The sequence below is a fragment of the Anabrus simplex genome, chromosome 7 (assembly GCF_040414725.1).
Source record: "Anabrus simplex isolate iqAnaSimp1 chromosome 7, ASM4041472v1, whole genome shotgun sequence".
Classification (NCBI taxonomy): domain Eukaryota; kingdom Metazoa; phylum Arthropoda; class Insecta; order Orthoptera; family Tettigoniidae; genus Anabrus; species Anabrus simplex.
In genome coordinates, this window is record NC_090271.1 from 40788820 (window position 1) to 40809877 (window position 21058).

Genomic DNA, 21058 nt, shown 5'->3' on the forward strand with positions numbered 1-21058 from the left:
ACAAATTGGAAGTGAGCAAACAGCTCCAGGCCTACCTACAGACCATTGTACTAAAAAGAACATGTGAGAGTGTGCTAATCGACTTCAGACGAGGCAACTTGGACAACGAGTTGTGGTCGGAGGACTTGCAAACAATGATGGACCAGATGGAGGCAGTCCTGGTACCGTAAATGGTGTGCAAGAAGTGTGTATACAAATGCGTAGAATCATTGGATGTAACATGGACTTAAAAACTAATTGAATAAATTTATTTATTTATTTATTTATTTATTTATTTATTTATTTATTTATTTATTTATTTATTTATTTATTTATTTATTTATTTATTTATTTTATTTATTTATTTATCATTAGTGCTCATTTTTATTGCTCATTATTTGAGATCGGATTTCTTGGCGGAATTTTAGCAGATTTTTAGTACTATTTAGCGGATCTTGAAAATATAAGTTGGCAACACTGCACACAATAAGTATTGGAAAACAACATCAGAATAAAACTAACAGATTAGCCAAATGACAACTACAGGAACGGAGAAGGGTAGTGGTTGGGACCCTACCCAGGCCGTGAGAAGGTATTGTGTTGCCAGGAAAATGAAATTAACGGTGGTTCCAATTAAATACTACATTTACTAAAATGATAACAACTGGAAAATAACATTTCAGATGGGGCCATCAAAGACGTAAGTTAATGTTAACACAGCAAATTTAGAGAAATTGATAATACCAAGAGTACAAATTTCACAGCAATAATTTTAAAATAATACAAAGACATAATTTAACCAAATACATATAAAAAAGGACACACGTTAACAAACCACACCTACATATTAAGATATAAAGAAAGAAAAGAAAGGGTGTTCATTATTAAAATCTTAACACATTGCTGACCGGATGCTTGAGCTTGTCACATACCCTGTGGATCGGACATTTTTCTACTAAGCATACTAGGGTGCACTTGATTATAAAAATGTACATAAATATTAAACCAGTCAATATTTTATCTTCAAAGTTGGTATGGGTACTCTCCAATGCCCCTAGTAGTAGTGGATCTGCCTTTACAAAACCATCTTCAGCGTCAATTCCTAACACATCATTAATGTTTACATCGTTGTCGTCGTCAGAATCACTTGAATAAATAAGTACACTAGGTAAATTACGGCCTGTAGATGCTTGAATATTACTTCCACTATCACTCTCACATTCAGTTTCCCCTAATTCATTAGACTATTTCCATTTGAACGATCATCGGGATATAGTTCTTCTAAAATATCGTCATCAGCTAACACCGTATTCCGCGGGCGCTCCATCTTGTCATTGACTGAAGCGGCAGAAAGAAAGTCGATGTTTCGAAACTAAATCAAAGAATAAAAGAAAAGTGGCAGATATACATCTATGATTTATTCTAGTCAATGTGCACGTCCGAAATAGTTCAAGATATGGTCAAGAGATGTCACAGGAAGACCAAAAACAATGTCGTGAATAAAACCGAGATTTCTCGGGGCCCGACACCTACCAATGGCGAGCGTACTACAAGATTTCTCGGGGCCCATCACCCATGTGTTAACTCCGAACCCAATCAGGTACCTGCCTTTTCTAAAACGCTTCAGAATAAGGAGCATATTCTGAACGGGAGTATGCTAAGATGAAACAGCACTACTAGAGGCAAACCCGAGGGAATATAAAATTTACATATTTTACACAATTAAAACAAATCGGTATGACTAGCCGTGAGGACTAAGTCATTTGAAATTAAAATTGGCAATGGAAGAAATCCCGGGCAAACTCCGGAAGGGAAAGAAAATTTAAATTAAGAAACTACATTTGAAAGTTAAAACCCGAAACATGAACTAAATAGTGCTCACCTCAGAGGACCGGGAGACCCATCAGATGGAGGAGACTTCTTCTCACTTCGCCGGTCCAAAATCAAAGACAACGGGAACAAGCTTGGCTCTGGCTAAGTGGCCAGCTGCCGGAAATGGTGCAATCAAGAAATAACCAATTAGCGCACCCACAGGTCTTACATTCGCCAATAGGAAGGGGTTTTAGTTTGGCCAGTGAGGGCCAGATAATTTGATGAGAAAATACCTTTTACAGCTTCTAGAAATTTCCATTCTGATGCAACCGGAAACTACCAGAAGCATCTTACCAAAACCGGCACGTGCGACTATACTGTGCCCCAAAAGTTATAAAGAAAATACCTTTACAGAATAAATGATCTACACATAACGAAGTTGTCAAAAATAAATAACTCTAAATTTTTTCATGTTTTTCACTTAAAACACACATACAGAACATATTTACTTAAAACACACATACAGAAAATAAACAAATTTTACCATACAAAATAATCTACTAAAAGTTCTTCTTCTTAGTTTTTGTTCATTCTTTTAAATATTACACACAGTCAATCTTGAGGGCAAAACCAATTTACACATTTTACAACTATCACATCCTCCTCTTCAACAAACTTGAGCATAGCTCGAGACAAATAACTTTCTTCACACAGTTTGACAGTCACTATACTGGTAGTTATTGTTGCTTTACGATGAATATCAATAAATTAAATAAATTTAAATGTCACTACATTAAAGGTTCTTCATTAACTTGGGGTATTCTTAGAATTGAATATAAACACACCACAGCAAAATAAAACCCTGTGAAAATATATTTATAATCTTTAACTTTTATGTCCACTGAAAAGTATGTGTTACGCTTTGCTTCCACAATCAATCAGTAACGCAGATCCCATTCACTTTCTGTAATAAGGCACCCACTACCTCCTTCATGACAAAGTTTGAAATGAGTAGATCTTGCATTAGGTTTTACTCTAGTTACATGACAGAAGTTGCATCACTTGACCACTGGTTATCGCTGAATATGTGGTTGCCGACACGGCCGTTTGCCACCAGCCTCCGTACAAGTTCAGTCCAAATGTGGTCACCAGGCAAGTTGTAGCGCAGCCCATCCGTATCTTGAACAAACAGGTATCAGGCAGCGAAATGGGGCGCAGTCTAGCAAGACTGCCACTATCTGGACATCTGGCCACCGGGTTATGGTGTCGGACGATAGTGCCCAAGACATACAGTGTGCCCCTCAACTAGGCACGTCAGGTTACCATCAGGTTACCGTCAGATAAAAACAGAGATTGCAGCCACTGCAACATAAATCCACATGCAGCAGACATAGGAATACTAGATCCAAAACCACCTCGGTGGACAAGAAGCTTCGAGTCATCCAACTGGTGTCTCAACGACCTCCATAGGGAGATACCCTCCCACAGACTTGGGATACCGCAGCCCCCATGGGGCAAGTGCTATTAATGAATTTCAAAAGGAAAAGTGGTGATAGACTAAAAGAAAATCTGCCAGAGTTTACCCTTGTACCAGAAAATTTTACAGAGAATCCCTAGTTATGAACATGAATGAAGATCTTAATTTTACCCAAAATAAATTATACTATGATATACCCAGCATGGTCACAAATGACCATTATCATTACAACCAAAACAACTCCTAATTATAATATAACATCTGAAAGATCACTGGCCAGCTGTCCTAAAAAAAAAAATTGCTTACAATTAAGATTTTCTTATAACTACATAAATTTTCTTATAACTAAAACATAAATGATTACTACAGGATCAATTCATAACTAAGGTATCTTGATTTGAGACAAGTCTACATGACTGATCCTCTTTCTCTCAGGATCACTGACTAATAATGACACAGGGGTTAAGAATTTCAAAATTGTGCAGGAACCTCAAAATCTGGGGGCTAACTTACTAATCACATGGCCCACAGCACTGCTGATAGGATGCGTCTTAATATAAACCTGGTCACCCACAGACAGATTGTGCAGTCTTTACCCGTAATTGTAGTTACGTTAAACTTTAGTGCAATAAGCTTTCAAATTTTTACACACACGATGCCAAGTAGCACCCATCGTTTCTGGATTTGCGACGTCGGGAAGAAGATTGTTAATGGACCATAGATTAGACAGAGGAGAATTTGGGATGAATGCTAGCATTAATGAAGGAGTTTGCTTATGACTTTCATGAACGGCAGTGTTGAAAGCAAATGACAACCAATTGAGCGATGAATCCCACTTAGAGTGGTCAGCAGAGTGGTAGGCATTAAGAGCAGATATAAGAATTAGATTGACACTTTCAGCATAATTAGGCCTTGGATAGTAAGGGGTAGTAGTTGCATGAGAAATTGATAAATCAAAACAGAAATTATGGAATCGCACAGAGGTAAAAGCTCTGGCATTGTCACTGACCAAAACTTACAGGGTCCAAACAAAGCAAAGATCTGTTTCAGACAAGAAATAGTAGTGTTACGATGAACCCAAAAATCTATCCGATAAACGGAATTCATCTGATAGTCACACAGGTGATGACTTTTATTATTTTCCACAAACTTAAAACTTTATTTACATCGTTATTTCTGGTACAAAACAAAACTGTTCTCAAAACCAAAGAATACAAAATCTGGTGGGTGCATTCCATTTAGTCTCTGGATGTAACATACTTCCCACCTTTTGGTTTTCTTTATTCCCCTGTTAACAGAAAACCAAAATGAACCAATAAAATAATCTGACAGTCATTTTACCTTCACAGTTTAACAAGACAAGAACTTATCACAAAACTTAAGTCCTATATCGTGCAGGGAGTTTCACCAAACGTCCACTTTTCGTTTTCACTTCATCTTTTACAGCAGAAATAACACTTTCTTGCTCATTATCTCCATCATCTTCCACTTGTAAGGTATCCTGCGATGAAGTCATCTCCAGTGGGTACAAACGTTGAACGGGCCTGATGATGTCCCGTCCAGCAGTCTGTACTCGAACCACTCTTGTGTTACCATCTTTACCAGGAAACATCTCAATCACTTTACCCAAAGGCCAATCGAGTCTTTTCCTTTAATCAGAGCCTACTAACACAATGTCACCAATCTTTAGCATTATTCGACACTTTTCTTTAACTTGCGGATGTACTAAAAGGCTCAGGTAATCATCACGGAACCTTTTCCTCAATTCCTCCCGTAAACGCTGCAGGTACTTGGCCCATCTTCTGAGATCAGTCTTGTCAAGGCAATCCAGATCAGGGACTCCAATCAACTGGTTGTCCTGCAGGAACATTGCAGGAGCCAGTGGCACTAAGTCACTTGGATCTTCAGACAGGTACGTCAAAGGCCTAGAATTTACCACAGACTCCACATTGCATAGGACAGTCAAAGCCTCTTCGTAGGTGAGAGAGGCTCTTCCCAATGTCCTCTTCAACAACTTCTTGACCATTTGAATGATCCTCTCCCACCATCCACCCCACCAAGCAGCCGTGGGTGGAATGAATTTCCACTGGAACCTCCTTGAAGATGTTTCCTCTTCTATCTTATGCCAGTCCAAAGAGTCAAAGGAATTCACAGCTCCTGTGAAGTTGGTCCCATTGTCACTGTATATAACTCTGGGTCGTCCCTGCCTTGCAATAAATCGCCTAAGTCCTTGAAGAAATGCTTCTGTGGAAAGGTTTAATACCAGATCAATATGTACAGCTTGATACACAGCACAAGTAAACAACAAAATCCAAGCTTTCTCTCCACCCCTTAAAATCAGCAGCCCAGCAAGATCAACCCCACTGACCTCGAAGACTGACGGATCTTTCACTCTATCTTCTGGCAATGGAGCAGGATCTACATCAATTTTCTTTGACTCAAATCGTCGATATTTGACACATTTTGTGATCACCCTTTGTACTGTCTTCCGACCTCTTAAGATCCAGTATTCTTCCCTTAATATTCTAAGTAACACCTCAACACCTGCACGAGAATATTGTATGTGGTAGTCTCTGATTAGAATCTCCACAAGTTTGTGACTGGAAGGCAGAAGAATGGGATATCTAAAATTTTCCTCATCTTCTCTTTGAACAATTTTAGTCTTCAGCCTCAGAAGACCATTTTGGTCCACAAAGGTGCAAAGGGAGTTCAGTTGCCGTCTTTCAGTTTCTTCCAGAACCCCTGTCTGGACAAGACACAGGAGCCTTCTCTCTGCTTGTGCTAGTTCTGAAGCAGAGAGATCACCCCCACTTTCACAACTGCTACGTTTCAATGATATTCCAACAAATCGCAGTATCCATCCTATGAGCCTGACAATTTGAAAAAACTTGGAAAATCTTCTTAGGTACCAGGCATCTCCATTCTCCGCTGAGGAATTGATCAGTGATGGAGATATTTTGCTTCTCTCTTGTTTGATGATGTCATCATCCACGTTGACTTCTGATGTCGGCCATTCCCCTTCTGCCAACTTCAACCAGTGGGGACCCTCCCACCATTTGGAGTCTATCAGGACTTCTATGGAACAGCCTCGAGATGGAAGGTCAGCTGGATTCTGCTCCCCAGGAACATGCCTCCAGTCTTCTTGTCTCGTCAGAGATCTAATCTCCTTCACTCGATTGTTCACAAATACTCCCCACGACTCATCTCTCTTGATCCAATACAATGTCGCTGAAGAGTCCGTCCAATAAAACTCGGAGATGTTCAAGTTCAGACTTTCTTTGACCAAGTTTGCTAGTCGACTACCAATACAGCATGCCAGGAGTTCCAATCGCGGCATCGAAATTTCCTTCAGTGGTGAAACTCTTGTCTTTGCCATGACCAGCTGAACAGAAACAATCTCTTCAGTACCGGCACAGCTTCGTATGAAGACAGCTGCAGCATAAGCACTCCGACTGGCATCACAAAATGTATGTAAACTCCAGGTTTGTTCAGACCTGCTTACTACGAAATGTCTTGGTATTTTCACTTCAGAAAGTCACCAAACTTCAGCTTACCATTTTCTAAACTTCTTCTGTACATCCTCTGGCAATGGATCATCCCACCCCATCTTCGAATTCCAGCTATCCTGAATGAGAAGTTTAGGGAATAAGGTCAGAGGACATGAAAAACCAATGGGATCAAAAATCCTCTGAGCAGATGACAAGGTTTCTCTTCGTGTAACACATCCAGTCTCATTTTGAGGCCTCATATCACAGTACAATACATCTTCTTCCTTGTCCCATAATAATCCAAGAACAGGAGAAATCTTCTCAAACGTATTCTCTTTTTCCCTTGAGGTGTATTCCCAGCCACGTAGTTCAAATCTGGCTCCTGACAGTAGTTTCATAGATTTCTCAACAAATTGGGTCATGTCCTCCTCTGAATCAAGGGATGTTACACAGTTGTCGACATAGAATGAGCTTTTTAATAGTTGTGCTGTTTCTTGCAGTTCAGGAGGGCTGTTTTCTAAATGGAGATCAAGAACAGCACCCAAAAAGAATGGACTACACTTGAGCCCAAATACAACTCGTCGATGTCGGAATATCTTGAATTTCTTCATGGAGGAATCCTCCCACCATAGGAATCTCAAGAAATCTCTGTCTGAAGGAGCAATAGAAATTTGCAGAAAGGCCCTTTTTATGTCCGAAATTACTCCAATTTCACGACAGCAAAACCTGATCAGAATAGGTGGAATTTGTTCCAGCATATTTGGTCCTTTCTCCAGGCACTCATTCAGAGATGGATTTTCCTTCCCCCTGCAAGAAGCATCAAATACGGGTCTTAACAGTGTGGTTGAATTTTCTTTGAATACACCTCTGTGAGGTAAATAGTGACATTCTCAAGGTATTGAAAGGGTACCTCTTCAATCACCCCTTCTTGAAGCCAATCCTGAAACACAACATTGTATTCCTGATACTTGTTGCTACTCAACAGTTTGTTAGTTGTCATCCTGCACCTCTTCTCAGCAATTCCAAATTGTCGTGGAACTCCTCAGATACCTCATTCCATGGTAGATGGACTTCGTAACGGCCTTCTTCGTCGATTGAGACAGTCTTCTTAAAATGATCCAAGGTAGCCATTTCTATTTCTTTCTTCGATGTCTTCTCAGCAGGATCCCTAATTCCCAGGGTGTCCAACTTCCATAAATCAGTGATTGCAGTGTTTAAAGTCAACATCGACGATACCACCATACTGGATGAGTCTGAGAGACTGTTCAGAGATAGCCTCCCCATAACAACCCACCCAAGTTGAGTCTCAACAGCCACTGATCCACATTCCATGTTTTTTATTCTTCCAGTGAGAAGTGTTCCATAGGTGTCCGCTCCTAAAAGAAGTTCAATTTCAGGCATCCCTTCACCAGAATCAGAGAGAAAGATTCTATTTTTTTCGAGTTCTTTCATCCAAGGACCACTTTGGATTCTAGGGACAGTACTACAAATAATCGGTTGATCCAATACAGGGATCTTACATGTGTAGCTGCCATCTAAACTGCTCAACTGTAGTTGATAATTAAAATGTAGATACTCTTTTGATTCAGTTCCTCCAAACAGAGCATGAATAATTTTTTTTAGATCCCGACGGTTCCAGTCCGATGGTATCTACCAGTTTCTTTAATATGTATGATCGTTGTGATCCACTATCTATGAGTGCTCTTACTACCCGATCCCCTTTTCTTCCTGTGATCTTCACCAACAAGGTCTGCAGAAGAACATCCTGACTACAGTTTTGGTTACCCAAGGTAGCACTGGTACCTTCCATTTCGTCTTGTGTTTCTTCCACATTTTCCTCGGAAATATTTGAAGGTAATGTTGGGCACATTAGAATAACATGTTTCTTTCCACAGAAGTGACACAGTATATTACCCTTACAGATCTTGGCAACATGACCAGGTTTCAAGCACTGAAAACAATACCCTGCTTTCATCAAAATATTCTTTCTTTCCACTAGAGTCATCTTCTGCACCCTGAAGCACTCTTTGCTCTCATGAGATTTTCTGCAGAATACACATACATTTCCAAGATCTTTAATGTCTCCTGTGAACAGACTACTAGCAGTGGCCATGTTTTCCACTTCGTTTAACCTAGGTTTATGCTTTTTAGGCTTCTGATTTGCTGTATTAAATCCTCCTTGGGCAAGTTCTACCCTCTGTTCACCTTCCACTTCATTCTTGAGGAATAAAATCAGTTGCGAGAGTTTGTCACAGTATAAATCCTCGATAGAGTCACTAACAGGGTGATGGACAGAATTTCTAAGCCATATTCTCAGCAAGTCTTCTGGTAGAGATGACTCAACTAACGGAAACAAGAATGCTGCGTACTTGTCAGCAGTCATGCCCAGAGATTCAAGGGATCGAAGGTGGGATTCTAAGCGATCATAGAGCTTTAGGAGAGTTAGTCTTTGTGTTGAAGAAACATTTTGAATCACAAGTCCAAGTAGTTCGTGAACATAAAATTCTACAAGTAATTCTTTTCCAAATCTACTTTTAAGACACTGAACTGCACTATCATAATTTTTGCTGTTGGAGGGAAACTAGTTACCAGTTACTAGTTTACTAATATTACAGGTTTTGCAATCCATCAATGGATTTCCAGATGAAATGCTTACAGATTTTTTTTAAGTTTTAAATACACTGAGATGTCCACCGACAGGGGATTCATGGAAATGTTTAAAGAGAGAAGGAACCAAGTTAGCTGGAATGACAATTTTGAGGTCCCTTCTACCACAGGCAGGACAACAGAGAACTCCATTAAGAATGAAAGGCTTGACATTTTCACCAGTCTTAATTCTATCAATAACAGCCTTTAATTCAGCATCATCCTCATGATGTTTAACAATATCTTCGAAAAGAAAAGGCGAATTAGTGAGAACTACATTAACAAAAAACAAAACTTGTTCAGGAGAGGGATCTGCAGGCTCTGATTGAGGATCAGAACTGCCAGGATAGAACATCCTACTGAGACTATCAGCAATAACGTTGTCAGTGCCACGAATGTGACAAGCTTCAAATTGAAAAGCTGAGATGAGCACTGCCCAACACACAAGATGACCAGTCCTTTGTAGCTTGGCCAATACCCAACTCAATGCCTGGTTGACAGAGAATGGAGAACCATCCCTCAGGACACCATCCGCACTCTTATTGACTCTGTACCTCGACGTGTTTCTGCGTGCATCGCCGCTCGCGGTGATCCTACATCCTACTGAGTTGATGCTGTGCGCATTGTGTAACCTGTATATCGGTTTGAAATAATCATCAATTATTCGTCCGTGCCGTCTCTGTTTTTTTCCCAACTTTCATCCCTTTCAAACCACTCCTTCTTGGTGTTGCATTTGCTCTGTCAGTCAGTGTACGTAGGTTATTTTAGGTTGGTTGGCACCAACACCATCAATCTCCTTTTCATCAGCAAACAAAGGCTCTGTTATCATTATGTAAGCCTTCCGGATTACACAGCATCAAAAATTAAAATGATAGTAATAAACACTATTAACAGACATCAGTCCTCTACGCAGCAGAATGCCTATCCCTAACTAAAAAGACCCGACTGAGAGCCCTGGAAGTGCAAGAAGGGAAATTCCTGAGAAGAATAATAGGGCCAAGGATCCTACCAGATGGAAGGAGTGGTACAAACCCCACAATGAGCTCTAACAGCATCAAGAAAATGTCATAGATGCCATCAGAAGAAAACGTCTGACTTTCTATGGACACCTACACAGAATGGATCCTGGTAGATTATCCCATAAGATCTTCAAGGTTGCTAACAAAGGCAAAGCTACTGGATTCCCCTGGACCAAGCAAGTGGACAAAGATCTTGCAGAGCTTAATATTAATCAAGCCGCCATTACTGATAGGAATGCATACCATTTAATGGTCAAAACTAAACCTTTCCTAACATCCCTTACATCAGCTGGCCACAAAGGAGTCGGGAATTGGTCAGAGGAGCACAGGAAAGAAATCAGCAAGAAAATGAAGGAATACTGGGCCACCAGGAAGGCTCAAGAGGCCACCAGGAACACAATCCAGTATGCCAAGAGGGGCAGACAATGACAAAAACACAGCCAGAACACAAGCACCATGGTCCACAGATGTCCTAAATGCAAAGAAAAAAACACTATTAAGAAAAATGATGACTTCGAGATTAGATCAAATAAAATTGAACACACACACACAATAAGTATTGGAAAACAACATCAGAATGTAACTACCAGGTTAGCCAACATGACAACTAAAGGAACGGAGATAGGAAGTGGTTGGGACCCTTCCCGGGCCATGAGAAGGTATTGTGTTGCCGAGAAAACAAAATTAACGGTGGTTCCAATTAAATACTACATTTACTAAAATGATAACAACTGGAAAATAACATTACAGATGGAAATTACGGTTAACACAGCAAATTTAGAGAAACTAATAATACCAAGAGTACAAATTTCACGGCAATAATTTTAAAATAATACAAAGAAATAATTTAACCAAATACATATAAAAAACTACACACGTTAACAAACCACACCTACATATTAAGATATAAAGAAGGAAAAGAAAGGGTGTTAATTATTAAAATCTTAACTCCGAGCCCAATCAGGTAGCTGCCTTTTCTAAAACACTTTAGAATAAAGAGCTTATCCTGAATGGGAGGATGCTAAGATGAAACAGCACTACTAGAGGCAAATCCGAGGGAATATAAAATTCACATATTTTACACAATTAAAACAAAAGAAGAGGGGAATGAAACTTTACATAATTTCTACACCGTTTATAAAGCCAAAAGGAAATAAATGGGTATGACTAGCCGTGAAGACTAAGTCATTTGAAACTACAATTGGCAAATGGAAGAAATCCCAGGCAAACTCCGGAGGACAAAGAAAATTTAAATAAAGAAACTACATTTGAAAGTTAAAACCCGAAACGTGAACTAAATAGTGCTCACCTCGGAGGGCCGGGAGACCCATCAGATGGAGAACTTCTCCCTTCGCCGGTCCAAAATCAAAGACGACGGGAACAAGCTTGGCTCTGGCCAAGTGGCCAGCCACCGGAAATTGTGCAATCAAGAAATAACCAATTAGCGCACCCACAGGTCTTACATTCGCCAATAGGAAGGGTTTTTATTTTGGTCAATGAGGGCCCAGATAATTTGATGAGAAAATACCTTTTATAGCTTCCAGAAATTTCCTTTCTGATGTAACTGGAAACTACCAGAAGCATCTTACTAAAACCAGCCCCAAAAATTATAAAGAAAATACCTTTGCAGAATAAATGATCTACACATAATGAAGTTGCCGAAAATAAATAACCCTAAAATTTTTCATGTTGTTTGCTTAAAACACACATAGAGAACATTCACTTAAAACACACATATGGAAAATAAACAAATTTGACCGTAAAAAATGATCTACTAAAAGTTCTTAGATTTTGTTAATTCTTTTAAATATTACACACAGTCAATCTTGAGGGCAAAACCAATTTACACATTTTACAGCTATTACAAATACACATCTCTTCATGTAACACAATACACCACACTACTAATCACTACGGCCTGGATGTTTATGACCTAAAAATGTTAGAAATATGCAAGCATTTATGACCTAAAAATTTATTAAAATATGACAATAAATACGACTTAAAAGTTTTTTGGTCACATTTTCGAACTCTTCTAAACTTTGCCACTGTTTAAAATAACATTATATTGAAAATATACTTTTAAAACCTAAAACATTCAATAATAATAATAATAATAATAATAATAATAATAATAATAATAATAATAATAATAATAATAATAATAATAATAATAATAATAATAATAATAATAATAAATAAGTAATAATATTTTATTATTATATTTTGAATTTATTTAATTACTCAATCTGTAGGTAACTCTCAACTATGCACAGAATGAAATAAATGTCACATTTTGATAGGCAATCAGAAAGAATTACAACAGCAGATTACATATATTTTAAAGTTCTCAAATAGAAACAATCTTCTATTTTCACACAAAGTTGACTTTTAACAGGAACAAGATCACTCAACATCACAGGGTGTTATCAGGCCATATTTCAAATACATCTAATCATTAGAGTTCAACTGAGGCTCACTATTCTGTCACTTTATATGGATCTATCTCTCCTATAGAGCTTACCCTCTTAATTTACATAAATGTATATTTCTAAAAAAGATAATTGTACGAAAATACAGGAAACAATTAGGAGATATGAAAAATCCATCTTTGAGACAACTAAAAGCAGGTAATAAAGATGTTGATTCCCATAAAACTGCTAAATCCACATATTGTGCCAAATCCAAGAAATTGGAATAAAGGCCAGAAAGAAGAAGGAGAGGAAAAATGTAATTTTAAAAACCTCAAACATGAATGTCATAGGAGGAAAATTATGTATTTGACTAAAGCACATACACAATGTATTGCATAGAAGGTGAACAGAACACAATCAAGAAGGAAATATCGGAAAAGATGGATAAGTAAAATTAGAAACACTAGAGGGAGGAGGTATATACGGTATTGGTTCAGAGTGTTCAGTGAGGAACAGTGGAAGAATAGGTAGAACTAATAACAGTTATTGATACATTGCATTACTCAGCAGGGTGTTGGATAATGTGTGCAGAATAGGAAGACCATGAGTTCAAAAGTAAAAGGTACATTGAGATACTGACATATTTCATATTTCAATAAGCAACAAACCTTTTGTCCTTTGATTTCGCACAAATGGTTGGCCCAAATTCAAATGTCATAGTGTCTTTGAAGTATGTTAATCTGTACAAATGCTGTGCTTGATCTTTAGTATCACACACCTGAAAGAAAATAATTTTACATTTTTAGGCTAAGGCCAATATCTTATTATAAGATTTGATACGATTAAGCATTTTTACTATGGAATAAAAGTATCCCATACACCTGCCAGCCATCCTTTAAAATCTAAAATTCATGCCACTGTAAAGATTACTGTATGTACTAGTTGTGCTAATAGGGAATTAATCAGACAGAATTAAGGGAAGTTCTTCTCCATTCGTGTATATCATTCATAACACAGTATACTTTAATCATTTTTAACATCTGAGATTATTTTTCTTATAATGAAATACTTGTACTTACACTTGGATACAAAATAGTGGGATCCATGTCAAGACGCGGGATGTCACATAAACCCTTGCTGATTATTTGATGGCACAGATTTGTATCCATAATTTCCACATCACAGATGTGAATATATTCTCCAACTTGAGTAGGCTGAAACTGTATTTTTGAATATACTTTATCACCAGGGGCAAGCACCCATCTTGGTTTTAATTTGAAACCTGCAAAAAATTATAAATATTATAGTGACCATCAAAGATATGAATCTAGCAGATTCCTTTCCTACTTCTATATTTATCCTGTATTTCCTCCCTTCTAAATCTTGTCTTACTTTTTTCTTCCTTGTTTTCCTTTCTACTTCTGTTATTGATCCAGCTTTCTCCTTATTCTACAATTCCATCATCAAGAATGAAGAATGAGAAAGAATAAGTATTTTAAGTGTCCACCTGCTACTGAAACGGAGAAGCAGAAGGCCTCCTGGGGCTGAGAAGACATAGACTTGAAAGAATCAGGATTGATGAGAGGAAAGTACAAGCTAACTATAAAGATGGTAGTGGGTGAAGATATGAAGGTTATCCCAATGTCTCCTTTCTGTTACTCCTCCCTATGCATAACTACATACTAATTACCTTCATGCGCACCTGTGTGTGCTAAAAATAAATTAGGTATTACTAATTTACTAAGGCTTAACTACAATAACAAAGAAATTATATGGATATACAGAGTGGGAACAAAATATATTCAGATCCATTGATTGGAGCCATTGTCTCCTTTAAGCCATGGAGAGATAAGGACATTTCTCAAACACTAGATGGTACCACACTGAGATGTCTCTATGTATATATTCACCTGTCACGTCATCTACCAGCACTGCTTGTAAATGGAATTTAATTGGGGAATGCTATATTTCTTATCATCTGGTAGCTGTTTTGAGCATTAGTTGATTAGACAAGTGTGAAGTCCGTGTTATACTAGAATTTCAATATGCTATATTATAAACTGTTAATTTCCCTATACATTGTAATTGCTTTTATTTTTATTGTCAGGGAGTGCTAAAGTCATGATAGATTTGCTTACTAAGGCCTACAGCAGAGAATCATGCCTTGATCTTTAAAAGAACAAGTCACTCGTACCACAGTAAACATGCCAAACAAATGGTTTTGGAAAATGTGCGCAAAGGTCTCAAATAAATTTATATCCTGCATCAACTAGATCAACCAGCACTGTGCTATTTCCTCCTTTGTAACTGAAATAGTATGAACCCATATATCTTGGTAGCCAAAATTTAACTTATTTTCCATTAAGAGCATCATGGCAATTGGGAAAGTTTGAAATTTCTTCATGTTTGGATATCTAAGGCCACTCATTTCCTGTTGATGGTGTCTGAAAAAATGCTCTGTAGAATTTCTGTTGCAGAGTATAACGTTAATAACATACACCACACAATGTCAAAAATAATGCTACCATGTGGCATGTAACATTTCTCTGAAACATGGTTCAAATAAAACATACAGATTTTTTAAAAGTACAGTACAAGCTCTATATAATGTAACTGTTGGGGTACATACTTTCCCTCATGTTTTAATTTAACCACGTCACATTGGAAAGTGTTGTGTACAGTGACAAATGATGGGGCAGCAGGACAAGAAAAAATAGTAATATAGTGATTAACCATCTACAACTGACTCATCTCAAAGTGGAAGAAGATCTATTATTTAAAAACGAAATATTTAAAAAAAATATAACAAGAATATAAGTGAAGGGAACTCTATAGACATGAAATATTACATATTTTTAATATGTCCTTTGATCATTAATATCAAGAATTGTACATTGACTTAGAATAAGTAATGTATTAAATTGATGTATTTGTTGTTTTATCTTTTTAATATTCTTCAGCAGCTGAAGATGATCTCTTATGAGATTGAAACCGAGACTGTATTAATGTATTTTTAATGCGAATACGTACATTTAAAGAAATTAAGTATTAATTACGTGGGAAATTGCAATCTATAATTTTGAGCCTTTTCCAGGTAAAAAGCATGGCAACTAAATGCTCCTTCCAAAGAAAGGCCTCCTGAATAGCACTCTCCAGTTTAACCTGATGATCAGCGCAAGACCAACTACAATACTCAGACCACAATGCAGAAAAAATATGGCTGACATGGCGAGGAGTAACCTAAGAATGGTCACGAGAATGTTGTAGTATGAAAATGTTTATCGAAGGTTTTTAACAAACTTAGCACTTGATACGTAAAATTTAGTAATTTTATGTGCTCTTTAACTGGGAGAGTTTTTTCTTGTTTAACGTCACACTAGCACATTGAAAATTTTCAGCAACAGATGGAAGGAAAGGGCTAGGATTGGGAAGGTAGTGGCCATGGCCTTAATTAAGGTACAGCTCCGGCATTTGACCAATGTGAAAATAGAAAACAACGGAATACCATCTTTAGGGCTGTCGACAGTGGGGTTCAAACCACTATCTCCCGAATGCAAGGTCATAGCTGCATGATCCTAACCACATGGCCAACTTGCTTGCATCTAGGAAAGTAAGATGATTTGAGCAGATTTTAAAAACATTACACTGAGTTAGATGGCCACGTGGTCAGGGCTGAGTAGCTGTGAGCTGGCATTCGGAAGATGGAAGGGGTTCGAATCCCACCGTCGGCAGCCCTGAAGATGGTTTCCCATGGTTTCCTATTCTTACACCAGATATGCTGAGGCTGTACCTTAATTAATTCCATGGCCACCTACTTCCCACTCCTAGCCTTTCCCTTTTCTTGCGTCGGTGAAAACCTTTGATGTGTTAGTATACAGACAAGAAATGTATTCCACCTACCAATACTTTATTTATTATAAACAGATTCACATCAGTACCGGTTTCGGCCTTCCATGGCCATCATCAGCTGGTATATTACAATATTGTAGCCATTAGACATATGTCACAAAGATGTTATTATGATTACAGCATCCGGATGTCTAATGGGATTAAAAATAAAATATATTGTAGTAATGTTTTGTCTATGTGGGATTAAAATAGTATCTATGATGAATGTGGCAGTGAAGGCTACAGTAAGCTTAAACATTAAACATATTGAGCACATTGAACATATGAAAACAATAGTAGTAAGTACCCATTTCACCTCCACACACAACCTCAGGCATTCCTTCATATGCACACTGAACTTATACTAGCTTATCTTTACAGATAACAGCAATATCCACAACACAAATACAGACAAGTGAGAGGTTGCTACCAACAACTCCTTTAATCAAATTTTTAAAACTCAAGACTTGCAGTCTGCCATAAAACTTACTGAAATATATCAACGGTTGAATCACAACAGTACCTGAAAAAAAATAATGTTTATGACAAGGGTTTTCACCACGAATTAACATGACATACAGTACATTAGCCCAATAGAATATTCTGGAAGATCATTTTATACAGCTAAATTAACATAGACATAGAAGTGCAAGAACTACAAGGAAGCATGAAAAAGGAACTCCACACAATACGAAGTCTCAAATTTTAACAAGTGTTTTTACATACATGTACCTTATATATTAGTGTGTTTAAACTTATCATGTGTTTTATACTATGCTTTATGTATTTTAATATGTTCAATGTGCTCAATATGTTTAATGTACATGCAATAAGTTTTAGCTTACTGTAGCCTTCACTGCCACATTCATCATAGATACTATTTTAACCCCACATAGACAAAACATTACTACAATATATTTTATTTTTAATCCCATTAGACATTCGGATGCTCTAATCATAATAACATCTTTGTGACATATGTCTAATGGCTACAATATTGTAATATACCAGCTGATGATGGCCATGGAAGGCCAAAACCAGTACTGATCTGAATCTGTTTATAATAAATAAAGTATTGATAGGTGGAAAACATTTCTCGTCTGTGTACGTACATCCAATCAATACGAAAATGAAACTTGTAAATAATAATTTGATGTGTTAGTGCGACATTACATAACTGGCAAAAGAAAACAACATTACAACAAACAAATTTCACTTCATTAACTTTTTTTTTTTTTGGCTAGTTGCTTTACGTTGTACTGACACAGATAGGTCTTATGGTGACGATGGGATAGGAAAGGCCTAGGAATGGGAAGGGAGCGGCCATGGCCCTAATTAAGGTACAGCCCCAGCGTTCGCCTGGTGTGAAAACGGGAAACCACGGAAAACCATCTTCAGGGCTACCGACAGTGGGGTTCGAATCCACTATCTCCTGGGTGCGAGCTCACAGCTGCACACTCCTAACCGCACGGCCAACTTGCCCAGTCCATTTACATTTATATGGACTTCACTTGTACTTCAAGTCACTCGTCACTTTCATATCGATGGAATATACTACTCCCTCATGCCACTGAAATGGAAACTCTTCATCACTCCATATTCTCTTGAGTATGGTGAGGATATCACTGAGACATCGGTCACTCAACTGTTTAACACGTTGAGTGCCAAGCCGATTTTAGTACACTATTCCACTTGTGCCAGGCATGAATTTCAATAGTATTCTGCTGGTTCCACAGCAATTATACGTCTTGTAGGCTGTTTATATAATCTTGGGATATATCTCATCATACCAAGGTCATGTGTGACACCATATGGTGTTACATCAATTTTTGCTAAGCATAAAATATAGTGTGATGCTTTATATAGAATGTATAACACAAATTTCAAATATGTCATACTTATGTGATAATTCAAACTAACACAATATTTATGAAAATCTGCTGAAATGCAAAACAAATCCTTATATTACATTACATATTGTTACCCCCTGTGCGTTGGGGACGCAGTTGAAGAATACACCCCCCGGTATACCCTGCCTGTCGTAAGAGGCGACTGAAAAGGAGCGACCTAGGCGTGGACACGGATTGTGGTTTGGTACCATCTGTTGGACCACCTGTGGATGGGAAGGGTTGAATACATCCACATGTAACTCCTGCCTGTCGTAGAAGGCGACTAAAAGGGTCATTTGGCCATCGGTCTGACTTTTTTTTTTTTAGGGTTAGTTGTAGACCAATTCAAAATTCTTGATGTGCGCACTGTGTGGCTGAAGAAATATCAATTTGAAGATTTAGATGCTCCTGGCTTGTAAATGGAATATCTTTCTCTGTCCCTGCACAAGGACCTCAGTCATCATTGTTCACATGATTGTGTACACCATTTGCACCAGCATCGTCCCCACCTATAATGTACTATCAGTATTGCCGTTGTCTTCCACATCACTCGATAGATCCATCATGCTGTCAGTGCACACATCATCACTAGCGTTATATTCACTGTCATCAACACTTACATCTTTCCATCAGAATCCATTAGTAATTCACAAATATCCAATTCACTAATTCTCTTCTTGGTAAGTCACTTACCATTTCTACCAAGAATATTACCAATATCTCCCATTTCTTTATATTTTTGCACAACTATACGAACCAAATTATAACTTGCACTAAACGAGGAAAAAAAAAATACCTGGGGTGCTTTCACTTGTGAGAATCATCACTGGCCAGTCAGTGACTATGAATACTGTGGCGCCATATGGTGGCTCATAGTAGCAATACATAGCTAGAACAGACCCTGTAGTTCGCATTTCACGTAGTACCAATTTTACACGCACAGATGTCACAGCTTATTTTCTGCAGCGCATCACCTGAAACTCTGCTGTGCCGCCATATCGTGTCACACCAACTCTGATTTCAAGACCTGTGTGATGCCATATACCGTCATGCCATCTCAAATTTGAAGACCAGCGTGACACCGTACGGTGTCACGTGGCACCCAACGTGTTAAGCATTTCATTATGGATTTTGTCTGGCCCAGGAGCCATGTCCCTGCACAGCGCAAGGGCACTCCACAATTCCCATATCTCCCAGAGCCAGTTGTATCTACAAAATGTGATATAATGTGATCTGCAATGATTGAAGGAATCATAACTACTGTATATCTGTATTAATGGAGATACCAGGTACTGTAATTAAGTTATGTACTCCAACAATACAGCAGAGTTTTTTGCAATTTGCTTTACGTCGCACTGACAGAGATAGGTCTTATGGCGACGATGGGATAGGGAAGGCCTAGGAGTAGGATGGAAGCAGACATGGCCTTAATTAAGGAACAGCCCCAAAACTTGCCTGATGTGAAAATGGGAAACCGCGGAAAACCAACTTCAGGGTTGCCAACAGTGGGGTTCGAATCCACTATCTCCTGGCTGGAAGCTCACAGCTTCGCACTCCTAACCGCACGGCCATCTCGCCCGGTAATGCAGAGTTTTGTCCACATTTGAGATGGAGCATGTGCCATCATGGCAGTATATTTCTCATGCTCTTGAATCAAGACACGGACTGTTGCATATATGTCTATAAATGTATACAGTCAACCCCCTATATATGTCACCACCTGATGCACCGCCACCTTCAGTTATCACCTACAAACGGATATTCCTAATCGAAATAACGTGGTATCTAGCTCAATATAATGCCCCCACCCCCCCTACCGCCATGCGCCATTGGTGGCACAGGTACAGAAGTGCTGCACAATTATAAATGTGCTCGATATATCACCAACCATGGGTTTAAAATTATCGGCAGGAACCCGGAACACTTATCTTTGAATGGAAACATGGCTCTTATCTGATCCTTTAGTAATGCGAGCAGCTTGAGTGTGCTACCTACTCTCATTACCTGTAGCTCATTATGATGAATTCTAATAATGGGGATGGCAAACACACCCAGCCAGAAATCAAACCCGGGACCATGTGGACCAAAGACTAGCATGCTAACCATTTAGCCATGGAGCCGGACATATGTGACAATGATGCCATGCAATTGTATGACAACTGTATGTACATTAGCTTCCACATTTTCAGAAATCAGCGAGGCCTCATTTATGTTGCTCCAGACCAACCTTGCAACTCCAGACACCTTGTGGTATGTTACTCCAAGTGCAGTATACCAATGAATTCCACCTCGACTTTGGAGTTGTTCTTCACTGGAAAGGTATTTAATGAATAGCAACAACACCAGTATTTGAAATTTGAAAAGTAGTCACACTTTGCTTTGCTAATACTTTCAATTGCAAAAAACAAATTTCATGCTGAGCCTGTATTGTCACTTATATAAGCAT

General features: G+C 38.3%; 1 protein-coding gene across 1 annotated transcript in view; it reads right to left on the reverse strand.

Annotated features, from left to right (window-relative positions):
• Positions 1-678: 678 nt before the first annotated feature.
• The window catches only part of LOC136877680 (uncharacterized), a 279154-nt gene continuing 258774 nt past the window's right edge, over positions 679-21058 (reverse strand). Inside the window, exons 8-10 of the mRNA XM_068228702.1 lie at positions 13915-14117; positions 13504-13613; positions 679-3153 (exon numbers count right to left, since the gene is read on the reverse strand). Of these exons, the coding sequence (XP_068084803.1) occupies positions 3117-3153; positions 13504-13613; positions 13915-14117 (350 nt within the window). The 3' untranslated portion in view covers positions 679-3116. The remainder of the gene's footprint in view (positions 3154-13503; positions 13614-13914; positions 14118-21058) is intronic.